Source organism: Anguilla rostrata, chromosome 8 (assembly GCF_018555375.3).
Source record: "Anguilla rostrata isolate EN2019 chromosome 8, ASM1855537v3, whole genome shotgun sequence".
NCBI classification, from domain to species: Eukaryota; Metazoa; Chordata; class Actinopteri; order Anguilliformes; family Anguillidae; genus Anguilla; species Anguilla rostrata.
In genome coordinates, this window is record NC_057940.1 from 17,350,523 (window position 1) to 17,367,764 (window position 17,242).

The 17,242-nt window shown below is 40.3% G+C and overlaps 1 protein-coding gene across 1 annotated transcript in view; it reads right to left on the reverse strand.

Moving 5' to 3' along the window:
- The window catches only part of LOC135260981 (piezo-type mechanosensitive ion channel component 2-like), a 92,504-nt gene that overhangs the window by 53,391 nt on the left and 21,871 nt on the right, over positions 1-17,242 (reverse strand). Inside the window, exons 2-3 of the mRNA XM_064346768.1 lie at positions 14,569-14,664; positions 5,447-5,572 (exon numbers count right to left, since the gene is read on the reverse strand). Coding sequence (XP_064202838.1) covers positions 5,447-5,572; positions 14,569-14,659 — 217 coding nt within the window. The 5' untranslated portion in view covers positions 14,660-14,664. The remainder of the gene's footprint in view (positions 1-5,446; positions 5,573-14,568; positions 14,665-17,242) is intronic.

Sequence of the window (17,242 nt, forward strand, 5' to 3'; positions counted from 1 at the left end):
GCCTTTTGTAACAGCTCCAGTGTTTAAAATTGCTTGCATATGAGTTCTGATTTAGAATTAACATATGTAATTATCTTGAATTTTATTTAAATCAGACTTTACACTGTATTTTGCATGACATAATTTTGCATAATACAATCTGATAACGTATCCTACACATCAGATTCCAATTAATAATAAAAATATTTGTAATTTTTCTAAGAATAAACAAATTGATTCAACATTTTCAAAAGAGCTGAAGTTTCAGAGACTGAAGTTTCACTTTGTGGAGTTGAATTAATAACATATACCTTTTTTAATTTCACATTAATATGAGTTTAATTGCATCTTTCTGGTTGAGACTACTCCTGTGCCCAGCTGTAGTTCTCAAAAGCTGAGAACTCTCACTTCTTTTAATGCTTCAACACACTTTTTGTACAGTAAAGGAATCCTTTTTCATCTCCTTGCATGTGAATCCTCAGCTCAGAATGTCTTACAGAAAGGGCTTCTTGCACTTGAGTGCCCATTAATCTACCTTGCCTGTTTTTACGGGCAGCCATTGGTGTGCTGCAAACAGTTTAATGCGATACAGTTCTATTTCCAGTCAAAAGGAGAGGGAGAGGCCTTTTTCACCCTGACTGCCAAATATCAGCACTATGTACAGCGAGGAATAGATAGACGGAGGAAGTTCAGAATTCAGTTTCGGAAAAGTCACTGATCCACTGCGGCTGAACGCGTCTTGTGGAAATATCATTGTCTCCATATCTGATGAAAACCCGTGTTGGTTGTTGGCCAGTTAACACGCGGCTGCTCTGTGCTCACTAATGTTTCTTAGTTAAACCCTTTGAGGCTCTAATGGGCTATTTGGCTCCAGTAAATATAAAACTGAAGGAAATGGTGTTGAGCGTCAAACACTCGTAGCTCTTTGTGTGAAGAACCACTTCTCATTTGTTTAGTTTTCTAGGGCACAAAGATGTCACAGGGAGAAATACTGTAAGACATAAACCTCAGCAGTCAACAGAAATTAACACAGTAATAAATTAAGTCTTTACAAATTGATGTATTACAGAATGTCTAACTGCAATCTTTACCTCACTATAAAATCAATATGCTACCTAACAATTACATAGAAGTAACTGAAACGTAATTATATATTTTTAATGCTCAAATATGACAATTCTTCAACCATACAAAACATTGCAATTGTTGTTCTTAAGGATGCTAATGCTAATTAATTCCCAATCTGTACTCATATTGGGAGCTTGTTCTTTGTTGAAAACTGGCTTGCATTCAGCCAATAGCACCAAAGAAGGAAAAGCATTACAGCAATGTGATAGGAAGATATTAAGCATTTTACAGCAACTTTGGGTTATGTACTGTGGTGCGTAGCTGCTTTTTGGTTATACCTTTATAATTTATATACAAACTAAATAAAAAATGACATACACACACAAACATGTGCGCGTCCGTGTACAGTGCATATACATACTATAAGCATGTCTTCGGTGAAACAAAAGATAAGCCTTTCATAGAAACAGGATGTACACTTCCTTCGAGAGACGATGAAGATATTTCTTTATCAATTAAATGTTTAATTAAACTGAAGAAAAATAAAACCTAATCCAAGTGAAAATGTTAATTAATCTGATCTACAAGGGTGGAAAGTTCAGATTTATGTTTGCGTGCTGTTAATTGTGACTGATAAATAGAAACTGTCACTTTAATGACTTCATTAAAGCCACTGAAAGCAATTGCTTTGTAAATCACACACAGCAGATCTCAGTGCTGTCTCTTGGTTTTGTTCTTCCCATTGACTCTAAGGATCTGGGCCTAACACTCTATAGGATGCACCTGCCATTTTATGTCCTGTAGAAAGAACAAGTGAACCGAAAAGGAAGGTGGACTGGAGGAAGTAGGGATGAGAAAAGATGGCACAACTACTCAAAGAATGGATGAAGAAAAGGGGAGAAACAAAGGGTGGGGAAATGTTAGAAAGAAAATAAGATATTCATGCATGTCTGTCTTTTACTCATTGTTCAGCAGATTTAGTTTTGAAACAGCATATTCTTGTAGTTCTGCTAAATTAACAATAAGACCTGAAATTAATATTTTTTAAACCTTCCTTGTGAAAAGTAACTATTATTTCAAATTGTATTACGTGCACCTGCTAAAAACTACATATTACAAAAAAATTAAGTTAATTGTAAGTTAATTAAAATTGTAATACTGATTCCAGAAAGCAATGATTTTACACTTCAAATGCACATTTCATAAAATAGCTTACATTATTACAAAATTCATTTAGAACGTTTAATCAAGGTAAAGCATTTGACGTAGAACTGCTGAACGGTTATAAGTTATTAGTATCATCGAAACAGAAACTCTGGTTAACATTGCAAGCCAAACAGCAAAATAGTAATTTTAACAATACAATTCGAACAGGGTGCAACATTTGACAATATAATATATCATTATATAACTGTGTATCATATCTGTACTATTGTAGGGAAACGCTTCAACTGTAGAACACTGTATTAGTGAAGAGTGGTCCAGGACATGTGATATGTCTCATTTGTAGCTGGCGACACGCAGCGACTAGCATTAATATGACGATCTGAAACTTACACTGAAGCGAATGCTTTAATAACGATTGGTTCTCTTGTTAACATTTGGAATCCTCCTCAAACACAATATTGTAATTTCACAAACTCCTTGGGACGGTCGCATTAGATCACATTAAATATACGTATGTATATACGTTCATTTATATTTAAATGCTTTCAAATAATATTGGAAATTTTCTTTAAACACTTTCAAGCAATATTTTTTTGTGGGATCAACATTTTGAACCTAATACAGGCATAATAACGGCCTCTAAGGTGCTCCCAGACCCATAAATGCACAGTCTGTAGCTGTCTGGGGAAAACGTGGAATGAACCCCACACAGCAATGCCGCACCACCATCTCCAATATTTCCTTGGATATGCAGCAACCACCCACCCCCAACCATCACTGCTATTTCCTGAAGAATACATCATGGTGCAAAACTTGACTTTGAAACCATTGTCACTACTATTGCCATGGATATAGGGACTCCTCCAGGACAGATGGGGCACTAGTGCATGTTCTGTCCTGTCTGTGAAGTTTATCTCTAGGTCTCGCTGTGTTTAGGGGTGTGTCCTGTGTCCAGTAATTTTCTCACACATTTGATGTTGACTTTGGCCCTTGCCCCTCCAGCATGAATTCTGGCACAGAGCGGGGATGACCTGGCATTCTCATGTTATTCTTACACACACCAGCACCTCCCGTTTAAAAAGGAAACTTGAGGCAAAACTACAAGACACAAGTCACAACATGTTCACTGATTTCTGTCCCACTCTGACTAGAGAGCAAAAACAGGCTGATGAGCCTAATGACAGATGTTGGCAATGCCCAAGGAACAGGATGAGGAATTCCGTCCTGGTACTACACAACAGCCGACAGTAAACAAAGCAGGTCTGTGACTACAGTGCTCTAGCATGTGTGATAGAGGTTAGCACTAGCAGCTCTGTTTCTAGGCCTGTTCCTGGAACGATGAGTGTCTGGAGCAAATGACACTATTTAAGTCTAATAATTGATCCAGTTATGCAAATAAAGATTCATACATTCATTCTTACTTTCGCATTTCATACAACAATCACTTTACCATTCATAAAAAAATGACATGTGACAGTAAGCTTTTCAACCTGTCCTCTATTCAATCCAAGAAAGCAGAATGTTAAATGTAAACATTTTTATACATCCTCTTACACTACACCGAGTTCGGCAGTTTGAAACTGAAAATATTATGGAAAATTGATGTTTTTCAAACAAAAAATCCTACTCCAAGAAAAAGCCCCCTGTTAGCTGAAGAAGCGGGAGCATAGCTGGATCTTTGGTTGTTGCCATCAGATGTTAGGGATTTTTTCCTTTATAATTTTATAATAGGATAAAATTATTTTTGTTACACCCAGGAGCCAAAATCTACAGATTGCCTCATTATTTCTATATGCTCTCACGCATGCACTCTGACTACAACTTCTACTTCTGACTACAAGGTTTCTTTCACTACACGGTAAATTATAACACCATAATTCTTCCATATTTTGAGTTATGAACGTTGGAAGCGTACTTAAATGACAGTTAATTTCCCAATTTCAGATAAGGGGCAACTAGACATTAAGCAATGTCAAAGACCAGTTTTATGTGACAGAAATTTCTAAAGCATCAGAAAACAGAAGCCCAGTTTTACCCCGGACAGGTCTGAGGTTAGAATCTGGCTCCTATAGGGCTACAGTACCCGAGTCTCAACCTAACCTAAGTCTATGCATGTAGGGTGAGCACAAAGCTGGTCACTGTGCCAGGTAGACAGGTTCAGTTCAAGTCCCGACCTGCCTACAGGGACTCCTCCCCCAGACACTTAAACATCTGAGTAACTGCTGTTATGATAGTCTCCTTTCTGGACCGTTCCCAGGTTCTGAAAGTATAAGCAGTATAAACAGAACAGAGGAAAACATCTGGACATCAGTTCTCCAGGACCAAGGAGGAAATTAGCTCCTCAGACTCTACTCAGAAGGGTCTTCAGCTCTCTTCAGGTTGATTTGGATCTTAATTTGTCAGCAGGAAGAGAGTGCAGTGTCTGTATGGCAATTTCCTGGTATGAAGGAGTAAATAAGAAGGACAGAGCCTATTTAGTGCTTCTTAAACACTGCTAACTGCCAGAGATTTTGTCCCCCATATCATGGGAACTCAACCAGAATAAATGCTTTTGGTACTTCCCCACTACTTTGGTCAGACGTGCGTTGATACCCATCTTTAGGGCAGATACAGATACACAGCCCTGAGATGAGGTGTGCTTTGCTGACCATGGGGAGGAAATGTGTATTCACTCTCAAAAAACACTCACATTTTTGAGAGGGTGGTGGTTCCAGACACCAATGAATAAGTGGATATAGGAATGGATGTCTGAGACCTCAGCCCATTGTGTTGACAAAGGTCAAGACCTGACATCTGGTCCCTTGTATTTTAGGTACTTTTACCCTTTGAATCTTCAAACTCCAATATTAAGAATAAAAATTCTTTCATATGACTTATTTTTTAAGTAATATGCAATAATTCTCACAGTTCTGCAGAAGCCAATTTCAGTCAGCACTAGTGTCAGACATCAGTATTAGTACATTTTTATTACATTTTTTAGCCAATGGTTTGATCTGATGAGCTTTTATATCCACAGTGTTATTACCTCTGAAACTATTTGTATTAGGTTTTTATAAAATATTTATTTCGGAGTATGAGAGAGGGGATTTATAGTTACACATCCAGTATTCTGAAGCCCCTGTCCATACCTCACTGTGGGGCAGGGATTTGACTGGCATATGTCAGTAAGATTTATGGGGACTGAGCGTTGGTCAGTATACGATGTTCTGTAAGGTGTAAGGCCTGTACTCACAGCTGAAGTGGGGGTCAATGGCTTTCCTGGCAAGCAGGCTGCTTATAGTGATCTGATAAATGATCTGCAGTATCAGGAAGGTCACACTGATGCAGCACAGCGACTTCAGCAAGCGTCCCGTGTGGCCTGGAGGAGAAATGACAAGATGACAGGATGAGCTCTACAGTTCCAAAGTATTAACAGCATGACAGAAACACACCGAATGAGGTCTGATATAAACCCTGGTACAGTCGACACCCCGTGGCACTGTACAGTGCTCAGACTGTCTGACTGAAGCTCTCTCTTTACACTGCTCCAATTTACAGAGTAGGCAGTTCCTCTCAGTGCATTCTGGGTTTTCCGCTTCTCTGCAGTTTCCCTGTTAATGGTTCTTTGGCGCGACTGCAGGTGCCATTACGTGACATCATAATAGCCCTGGATTCCCATCAGGCTCTGGGGTTTGCAACCTCCATGGCCAGCGTGGCAATTATTACTGACTTCAGCTGAAAGGTGCTCGAGCAAATCACTGATACGAGGCCCCAGGTTTCGGCTGTCAGAGAGGAGGTTCGGGTGGGGCCACCTGTCTGTCTGTGATTTAGGAGTAATGGTGTAGTGCTGAAAGAGGAGCTGCGCTGTGAGCGGCAATATCCTGTTTGTGGTTTCAGAAGTGACAGCCATCATAGCAGTACCGATTTAAAGAACACAATGTGCGCATTACTGAAAACACAGGACTGCACAAACGATTCCACTTCTGACATAAATATCCTCTCTACTTCAACAGAAAAAACATCCATTTGATTTCCCCTGCTCCTTCCGTACCTGTGTTGCATTTGATAGACATGGATCCAGAGGGCAGAAGGTGGCTGGATAAGTGTTTGGCAGAACAGCTGCATTTGGGACTCAGTGGGAATGATTTCAGAGGGAAAAGGGAACCACCATTGTTACTGGTTTAACCCTAGCAACCTCAATACTGCCAATACCACCAGGCCAAAGCAGGCACTGGCACTTGTTTGGAAGAAAAGAAAACAATAAAACAATAGGGAATATTAATAGCTGCTTCCGTTAAAAGCCAAATGTCTTAGTAATACCCTTTAGGACAATGTAACTGTTAAAATGAAGTAGAGGTAGTTTTACAAAGTTCTTCCTTGATTTTACAGTTTGGAAAAGCACAAAGGAAAAGCTCAGTGCCAGATGCATTGTGTTGTTATTGGTCTTATGGCACAAATGCTTAATTATTAATGTCTTACCAATACCCAGTTGACATGGCATTTGTATTATGCATGATATACCTGTTAAGCTAAGAGCTACAATATGTATCTATATGTATATGTTTGCACATCAAAGTAATTTCTTGAACTTTCTATGTGATGTTCTGTCATCTCCCCATGATGTCTTTTATACGGCTGCTCTCCAGCAAAACTGACATTCGTTACTACACGGTTACATCACAGTTACTCCTCAAGTCTTACCACTAATTCCCGCTAAAGTGTTATGACTCCACTAACCTGTAATCTATCATGAAAAATAGTTACTGCCCTATAACTCAAACAGCACTCAGGGGACAGACATTTTTTTTAAACCACAGACACAGAGGATTTGTCGGGCAAAAGCCACAGACAGGAAACAGAGTCGGGTTTTGTGCAAACACTCCAAGGAGAAGATAAACACTTACAAGAGGTTTCATTTCCTTTAAAATATGCGCGACAGCTCTGTTGAACTAAGTACAATTGGCCCTCTTTTCGAGACATCACTCAATGCAGTTCAACAGCACAAGCATTTTTTTAAACTTTTTCTGTGAAATAAAGTATTGAAATAATAAAATGGCAGTTTGTTCTCATAATTCAAAGATAACATGTCCAGAAAGTAATCAGGAGGTTTGTTTTGCACATTTAAACAAACCAAACTAAATCATAATGTAAATAATTAGCAGTAGATCATAGTGTTGGCTACTATACTGTACCTAAATCAGATCTTCACATTGTTAACTAGCTACAGTAACTAGAAATCTAGCGGACCAAAGGCACCCCATAGGTGGCGCTTCCAGCGAAAGTGCCACCCAGAGCCCGCAGGTTAGTCCCAGCCTGTTCATGCAGCAGCTACTCCTCAGCTGACTGGGAACCAGTCATTGGCGTGTGGCAGAAGTGTCAGTGCACATTGGTGTGGTCTTCTGGGGAAGCAACTGCTACAGCACAGCTGTCGATAACTCTACAATGAAATTACATTGTGGCTGTTTGAACACATGAACTAATTATATCTACATGGAACTTTCCTGTGTACCCCCACACCACATTTATCTTAAGCCGCGTTTCCACCAAAATTACCCGGAACTTTCAGTCCCAGGAACTACTTTACCAGGAACTAAAAGGTTCCTTCAGCCAATGGTTGTCTGCGTTTCCACCGGGGTCTAAAGTACCGCGAAGATTAGGCAAATTAGCCCACTGACGTTGTCGTCGGTCCATCTGTCATATGATTTCTTCTGTAACCCCATACTACCACCGAAGTAGCCTACATTATTTTCTAATAACCGGGACAGCCCGGAGGGGTTTATTCCACTTATATACAACGGGTTACCAACAATGACTATATATGGTTACTTTTGTATTTATTGATTTTCATATATCCTCTCAAACACATTCATTAACAGCAGAAAACATGCACACGTTGTAAACAATTTGCCGTTTTATTACTTTCTCGTCGTCAATTCCATATAGGCTAATCGCAAAATGACAAGAATAGAACGAAAACTCGGACTTGCGTGAAAATGTAAATTAGTAGTGGTACAGCCACCGTTTGCTTTCCTTCGAAGTTACTGCTAGCCGAGCAGCGAAGTGTGCCCTCCAGATGCGAACCATGCACCATAAATTAGTCCATAGTCTTCCTGGTCTTTTCGTGGAATTGAAAAATGGCAGTAAAATTGAGTAAAATTACGGCAGTCTGAAAAAGCTAAAGGGAAGATTACTAGAATTAACCTGTTATTTTACCTGGATAAAAAGTGCGGAAGGTGATTTCCAGTTTGCTTGTACTGTATCACCAATGTTAATTATGCAGAACTACCGCATACCTCACATAACTGTATCAAACGTTTTGAGTCAATTACAACGGGCTAACAAAGAAAATCCGGAAGAATATTCAGCAACCGAATTAATCCGTTTGAATGTTTTGGTAGCCTACGTAATATGCTGTCCCAGCACGAATACTTAGCATTTTATAAAACGAATACTAAAGCAAGAAAAGAACAGAAGAGCACACATTATAATTCCAAGACGTTGACAGGCTATAACCAAAAGTAGGCAACTGCACCGCATAACATACAAGTTTGATTTGAAGTTATTATGAAAATAAATTGGTTTGCCGCTGCATATTTTCAAACATGGCGGGTAATGGCGGAAAATAAATACAACACAAATGCCACGAGTACTCGACCAATCAGAAATGTTCAGCGCTGCAAGCTCCACCCAAAAGGTTCCTGTACTTTCGGAAAGTACTACCCCCCGAGCAGGAACGTTTTGGGGGGTAAAACAAAGCCCCCAGAACTAAATTTAGACCCTAGTTCCTGCGGTGGAAACGCACTGAGTTCCTCAAAAGGTTCCTAGTTCCGGGGTATAGTTCCTGCGGTGGAAACGCGGCTTTATAGCCAAAGATCACAGAGCCCTGCATCAAGCTATCTCTATAGAGGTATCTTTATGGCCTGCTGCACCGAGGGAGATTAGTAATCAGTTGGGTCTTACTCACAGAACCGCACTGAGGGTGACTATTAATCTGATTGATTGATCTCACCCACAGAACTGCACTAAGGGTGATCAGTAATCAGATTGATTGGTCCCACCCACAGAACCGCACTGAGGGTAATTATTAATCAGATTGATTGGTCCCACCCACAGAACCGCACTGAGGGTGATTAAGTAATCAGATGGCTCACACCCACAGAACCGCACTGAGGGTGATAATTAATCAGATTGATTGGTCCCACCCACAGAACCGCACTGAGGGTGATTATTAATCAGACTCATTGGTCTCAGCCACAGAACCACACTGAGGGTGATTAAGTAATCTGATGGCTCACACCCACAGAACTGCAGTGAGTAATCTGATGAAAGAGTGGCACCCATATAAATGTTACTGGCCACAAAGCTGTTTATAATCTTTATCCTGTATGAAATGCTTAGGACACACCTAGACAACAGTCATTAATGTTTAATGTTCCTAATGCATTGGGTGAAATTTATGGGATGTTTGTTCAGACTCTCTGCTGCAGTCTACAGTCTCGGCCACGGCAACGCACCTCCAATCCACACATTTGTGCTGGGATTCTTCGAGATTATAGTGCACAGTGGCTGAATCTCTGCTTACTGCAGATGAGATTTACGAATGCATAAAAAGAAATTAACACCTTCCAAATCCATCAAAAGAAATCAAATGCATCTGTTACCAACCCTCAGCAGCATGTAATTTGGAAACAGTTTATAAGGCTGTTAAAAATGTTTTCCAGGCTCTACTGGAGTCCAAAACCATCGGGCATAAATTTGAAATGCATTACCCAGCAAATATCCACACAATAGAAAGTTGATAGTTGCACAAGTGACAAGCAAATTTCTTATTTTGTGGAAACAAAGTGGCATGACTGGCTTACAGTAGCTACAAAGAGCACTCAGGCAAACTAAATGTTCCCTTTCAGACAATGACATCTTCAAGGTTGACATTTAAAACAATTGCATGTATAATACATGCATATTTGGATTTTATCCCCCTCCCCCACATTAAAAAGGAGAAATGCTATGTCAATATTTCCACCCAATGCACCTGCCTAGCTCTTACAATACATTCAGAAAAGATCCTCTGTTGAATGTATGGAATCTGTTGAAAGTGCTAAAAGAGATATGGTCTCATACTTTGTGTTTACAATGTTACTTCATAATGGCCAGTCCACAATATTTCCAACCTATGTTTGTGGAGTCATCATTTCGTCACATATTCATAATAAAGCCATAAAACCAAATTACCGTGAGCTTCAGATTTGAAATGCACTTGCAAAGCCAGGAGATTGGTGCAGGATCTGAACCAAATGACTGAGGGAGGTGAAGAGAGGGAAGGGATATTTCTCTGCTTTTAATCAGAAAGCATGTTTCATATTAAGAGGTAGAGCTGCAATACACATGCATCCCTCTCCATGCACCTGCAGGCCTTCTGGGTAATTTGTTAGTAGTTATGGGGAGAAGAACACATTTTCATAGATGTTCCCTTCCTCTGATGCAGCATCCATCCATCCATTATCTATACCCGTTTATCCTGGGCAGGATCGCGGGGGGTGCTGGAGCCTATCCCAGCGTGCATTGGGCGAGAGGCAGGAATACACCCTGGACAGGCCTCCAGGGTGTATTCCTGCCAGGGTACACACACCATTCATTCACACACTCATACCTATGAGCAATTTAGCATCTCCAATTAGCCTAACACCACACAGCCACATTAACACCACACAGCCTCCATAAACACCTTTCATCCAGCCCACAAAACATTAACGGCATAGAGCCCACATTAACACCACACAGCCCACATTAATGCAACACAGCGTACATTAACACCACACAGCTTATATTAACGCTACACATGCTATATCAATGACACACAATTCAAATTAACGCCATGCAGCCTACATTAACACCACACAGCTCAACTTAACATCACACAGCCCACATTAATGCCATACAGGGCTGAGAGAATCTTGCACTAACACTAATTATAAAAAGCCGTGTGCCTACAGACTCGCAGTGTTGATGCACTCCAGTAAACCACACGGTTTTTTACACATAACCAAGATCAAAAGGGGAATATTACTCCATTACACAGAACTACCCTACCTGTCCCATGGTCTCACACTACTTTCTTCAAGTAGGCGGTCTGTGGCAGGTACTGTAGTGGATCCCTGATCAAACATGATATGGAATGACTACATATAGATTTGGGAAAATATTTAAAAATATTAAACTATTTAAAAAATATAACCCTTACTAACTTATGATGGGGTCCCCCGGATGCCTTTGGACATCAGAGGGGATCAGAAAAGGTTGAATGCATAAGAGAAACAGGCTGTATGTTGTGTTTTGTTAGCATCTGTTCCTGCATCTGTCCACTTTAACCACTTACCCAAGCTAGGTTTTTCCAGTGCTACAACAACCATTTTTACCTGTCACAACACACGCACACGCACACGGATGTATGTGAGATCTTTTCCCTCGCATACATCCGTGTTTCTCCTCTCCTCTTTTCAGTAGTTTCCGATCACTGCTCACACCGAGCGCCAGTTTAATAATTGATGCATGGTATCTGGTTTAAGTTATATTAGGGGTGCTGACTTCACAGGCTTCCGGCCATCACACCTTGCACTCCAAGGGTACTCAAAAGAAATGTGGAAAACGGTAACAGACTACGCATCCTCTGGAGAGCGTGTAGAAACCTCTCACATCCTTTCCACAGTACACATTCTTGGCTAATGCACGCACTGCAAGTACCACTAAAACAGAGATCTTAAAAGGCACGTTCCTAGACTACCTCTATGTATGCTATAACTGTACACAAGTGCAATGGAATTTTACACACAAGGATAAATTAAATGTTTTTAAGTTTCATTAAACATTTTATTCAATGGCACTGAATATATAATTCATATATTAACACTTATATCAGGGTTAATCTTCTTTGCTTGGAAGTACCATACATGAATGATTATTAATGGCTGGTCTACATGGTGATGCCTCAGCCTTTTTGACAGGTAAGGGTGTGATAGAGAGAGTGAATGGGTGGCAAGGTGCCCTAGGCATTAAATAAAGTGAAACAGGTTATTGTTATTGGCAGAGAAACAGATGTTACCTATGTTACCTGTCTCTCAGAGAGAGAGAGAGAGCAAGAGACAGAGGGAGACAGAGACAGAACAAAAGAGAGAAAGCAAAAAACAGAGAGAGAACTGTGAGACACTGACAGACAGAAAAAGAAAAAGACAAAAAGACAAAGAGACAGAGACAAAGACAGAGAGAGAGTGAGAGAGAGAGGGAGTGAGAGAGGGATAGAAAAAGAGGGAGAGACGGAGAGAGAAATAGAGAGAGAGCGCCCATTGTTTGGAGTTGCGTGTTCCATCAGTCTACAGGAGAGAAATTAGCCTGAATGGAAAAGCAAACAGTTTGTGACCTGAATGCTGCTTCCAGTCAGTTCTGCCTCAGCGCTGGCTGACACACCAAACACATGTGCGTGTGTGTGTGTGTGTGTGTGTGTATGTGCATGTGCGTGTGTGTTGGTGTGCATGTACAAAGTGTGACTAAATACAGGCTGACAGTATTCTGTAAATTTGAGACCAGCATCACAAAGACCCTTTCTTGCCTGACGCCATTGTCGCTGAGCAATTTATATTTTTCTTTGTTGTCAATTTCTCTTTCCGAGCAGTAAACAGGTAACATCTGTGCCTGACACACTCGCCTGACTGATTAGAAATAATACGGGGATGACGGTACATTAGTCATGCTTCCCACAACTCTGCTGCATCAAGCCATTTTATTGAGTAACTGATATTGATACATCGCACATCGTCTGTATCATCACATAATACATGTCATAACACATTTACATAGCTGGATTTATTATAGTAAAGTGATTCAGGCTATGTAGAGTATCTTTCTCAGAAGTACAAAAGCAGTGGTCTGTCCAGGATTTCAACCAGTAACATCCTGGTTATAACTCCAAACTTTCACCGCGCTGTCACACTGCCAGGATGGCGGACAGACTAGACCACTGCGTCATCCATTTCACTATGAACTGGACCATGCACTACTCCATGCGCCGCTCCATGCACCGGTGCATGCGCTGCACCATGCACGTTCTGCATAAGCAGCCCCGATTTCTGCACTGATTCACGACAGAGGGCAGGAATCCATTAAAGCCAAGCGTTCCTTTGCTAAATTTAATTACGCATGGGGAGGGGGAGCGGGGCTGAAATCGAAGCAACTTGATTTTACAAATGACATGCTTCTCTGCCAAAAAAAACCTCAGCACAAATACACTGTTGCTAAATTGCTTTACAAATGTTTCCAGTCCCTACAAAATAAAGAATCTGACAAGACATCTCAGCGAAACGGATCTTAAGCCCCTTTTAGTCGTCTCTCCATGCAGTGCCTAAACACACCGGGATGAAGCCAGCCTGGTAGATGAATGATGCTGTTTGATGGCACGCTCCTCTGTAAACCTTTTTTAGCAGTGAAAAGGACAGAGAGAACATGAGATTGGTTTGGCTGGAGACAAAAACATGTTGCTTTCAATTCCTTTGAATGCACAGCCCTGAATGTAATGAGTTTTGAAGGGACCCACCACCCCGAGTCCAACTGTTTGATCGAACAACTTCAGTTCTCCTAACTTCAGGTGTAAAACAAACGACACAAAACTGATGATAGAAAAATCACTATGTTCAAAAGAAAAAGGAAAGATATGATATGAAAACTGCTACTGAAGCCATTTTACCATTCAGTATCGACCCTCCAAAGTTCTGTCCCGATCACTTTCAATTCCCTCTAGTCAAATGTTTTTTTCTGTTTTAAATTGTGGTAATAACCATAGACTCTAGGGAGAGCTCATAATGATTCACTTGTGCTTTCAGGATGTGTGCCCTTTGTGGTACTACATGATGACAAGCCTGCTCATGAATAATGAAAACATGCATACAGTAACTTCCTTTAGCGTGATGCTAATATACATCAGTACAAATTATAGTAACTGCCTTTATCATTATGCTAATGCACGTCAGTACACATACAGTAACTCCCTTTAGCGTGATGCTAACATGCATCACAATTTAGACCCAAAAAACCCAACAATTTAAAAAATTTTATGCACCAATTTGTGCCTTTTCTGCATCAACTTAAAAGTCCTCTGCTTCTTTCATGTTTTTATTGGGGGGGACAAATGCACGTGTTCTAAATATTGAGGGGGTCGTATCCCCTGCGCCCCCCCCGAAATATACGCATATGCTGCATTCACAAACTATAACCCCTGGCTGCTGAAGACGAGTGATATTCCAGTGTTGTCGATGAAACCTGTGACATGGTGGACTGATTTCTGGCGCCCCGGCGAAGCCCCAGTGAGGTGAATCAGCCTTCTCTTACCTTGCATGGTCGTCCTGGTGGGCTCTGCGAACAGGGGGATGAGCAGGAGGTAGATGAGGTAGACCAAGGACAGCCCATTGTACCGGAACATGCAGGCTGCAGGAACACATTAGGGTTATAAATACACAGCATACACACAGCATAAACATGGTATACACACTGCATATGCAAGGTACACAGGACATACACATGGTATAATACAGGTATACACTTGGCACACATATTTAATACAACATTTCACAAGAAAAAGGGTAATTTGTGAAAGAAACTGTATAACCATGATCGCTGAAGGAAAGACTGCTGCACGATAAATGGACAAGTTCCTATGAATGTATTCCTGGATTTTCCTTCTATCTTACCTTGGCAGACACTCAATGCAACGACATTACTGGTTTGCTGAACAATTCAGTATAGTCTTGTGGGCATAAGTTGCTAGGATGTAGGACCAGGGATTCACCCGAGAGACGGTTTCAACTCTTATTTCATGACTTTTCATTTTAGGTTTTTTTGGGTACTAAAGAAAATATACTATAAACAACTCCAATCAAAATGAACTTACACCAGATGACAAACTCACCAAAACAAAACTGGTGTTAAGACTGAAAAGGATGGATTATTCTTCACTGCCAGCATCACATGGACCGAAATGAGAGTTGGGAAATGTAGTCATTGAGAGGTGTGCTATGAGCTAGGAAATGTAGTCATTGATGACTCATTACATTGATAGACACTTCATCCTATCACACATGCTTCTTAATACTATATTCTCTATATCCTCTTGCACATTCTATTGCATCTAACTAAAAGTTATAGTTTGTGGTGAGATTATGTACTGACTGCTACTATCAGTTGTGACCCTGATGACTTAGCATCAGCACTGCTCATTGCCTAAACTTCTATGTACGCACTTATGCAAGTTGCTCTGAATAAGAGTGTCCGCTAAATGTTTTAATTTAAATGTAAATGCATTTTTTAAACAAAGCAGGGCAGTTCCATGGTTAGGGAACTGGGCTTGTATCTCAAAGATTGTACCCTTCAGCAAGGTACCTAACCTGAATTGCTCCAGTAAAAATTTCCAGCTGTACAAATGGATCACAATAATGCAATCTGTGCAGGTCACTCTGGATATGAGTGCCTGCTAAATGCTGAAATGTATTGTAATGATAATCAATGTACAGCTCCAGCAGCAAAGCAGCGTTTAACTGAACACAGAGTGGAGTAACACAAGTGCTCAGAGCCTGAGCTGCCCTGCTGAACGCAGGGAGGTGGGTTAATGAAACCCTGCGCAGCCTGGGCCAGGGGAGATTGCATTAAGATAGGCCAGAGTGATGCTGCTCCAGTCACCCTCTCAACACCCAGCTCATCTTAGTCCATTATCGGTAAAACAGCCAGAGTACAGCCATCAGCCCCACCACATTTAAGTCCAATTTTATGCGCTTCTGCTTTTGAGCAGATAAGGATAAAAACGTTCCTGCATTCAACTGTTAAACAAGTCCAAATGTGCGATGACAAAACAGGAGGCTTGTGGAATGTCATTATTATCACGTGTATCTTTACTAAACGACATGTACTGCTGCATAAGATGTATATTTTGTAGGTTGATAGAACATTTATTACAAACGTACTGAAATCTTGTTGGTCTGGGAAATAAGCCAAACAAATTTAAAACCAGCACCAGAGCTGCCATTATGGTTGCTGGATATTAATTAGATACATTATTGATGTTTGTGTGGAGACATAAATAGTTGTTTCTAATCAAGTGCGCCCTTATGCAAAATACGAAAGTGTGAGACCTAAAGCACCAAGTAAAATATGTAGTAGAATTAATTTGAATTAAGGGAAATTTCTTGGTAAAAACAGAAAGCTGATTGGCTGCATGTAATCCAGGAGAGTGACTGCATGGACTGATTACAACAACAATATAAACATAGAATGCATTTTTAAAAATCAAATCATAACTGTTTCTGAGATACAGTTAGCTTCTCATTCTGTGACTCTTGGAGTGGATCTGTGCTGGACCAGATCTTCTCATATTAACCACCTGCTTTGAAGGTCAGAAATCTATAAATGTCACAAAAAAAAGTAATCTTGGCTGTTGTTCTGGTCATCAAACATTTAAACAGGCAAAACATGTGACGTTGCTTTATTGCAGAATTGCAGATTATGTCTCTCCAAGCAAGTGAAGCTTAACAGGAGTCATTAACATGTTTGCTTGCTCAATTGGCAATGAATCGTATGATCTTACAAAACAAGCAGCTCTCATAAAAAAGAAGAATAATTATCTGAGCTATAAAAAGTAGAACTGAGGATTTAAGCATCTCTTAAATAACAGGAAGCCGTTGGCTTCTGCAGGTAAGTTGAGTAGCTTGCAGTATACACTCCCAGCCAGCAGCAGAGTTTTTTTTGGCAAAGACTTTATATGTCAGTACAGCAATTGCAGGAAGCCAATTAACAAGAATACCTACAGCACACAATATGAAAACCTACCTGACCTGCACAGCAAATAGTAAACATAAAACCATGTAAACTACAGTCCATGTTCATGTAGATGACAGAACTAAAAATACAAAATAATTTTGGGGATCTAATCTAAAAAATATATACTTTAATGGATTTTTAATTAATATGAAATTAAAAAAAAAAAGAATTTTAGTGTTCTTTTTGGGCAAAACCT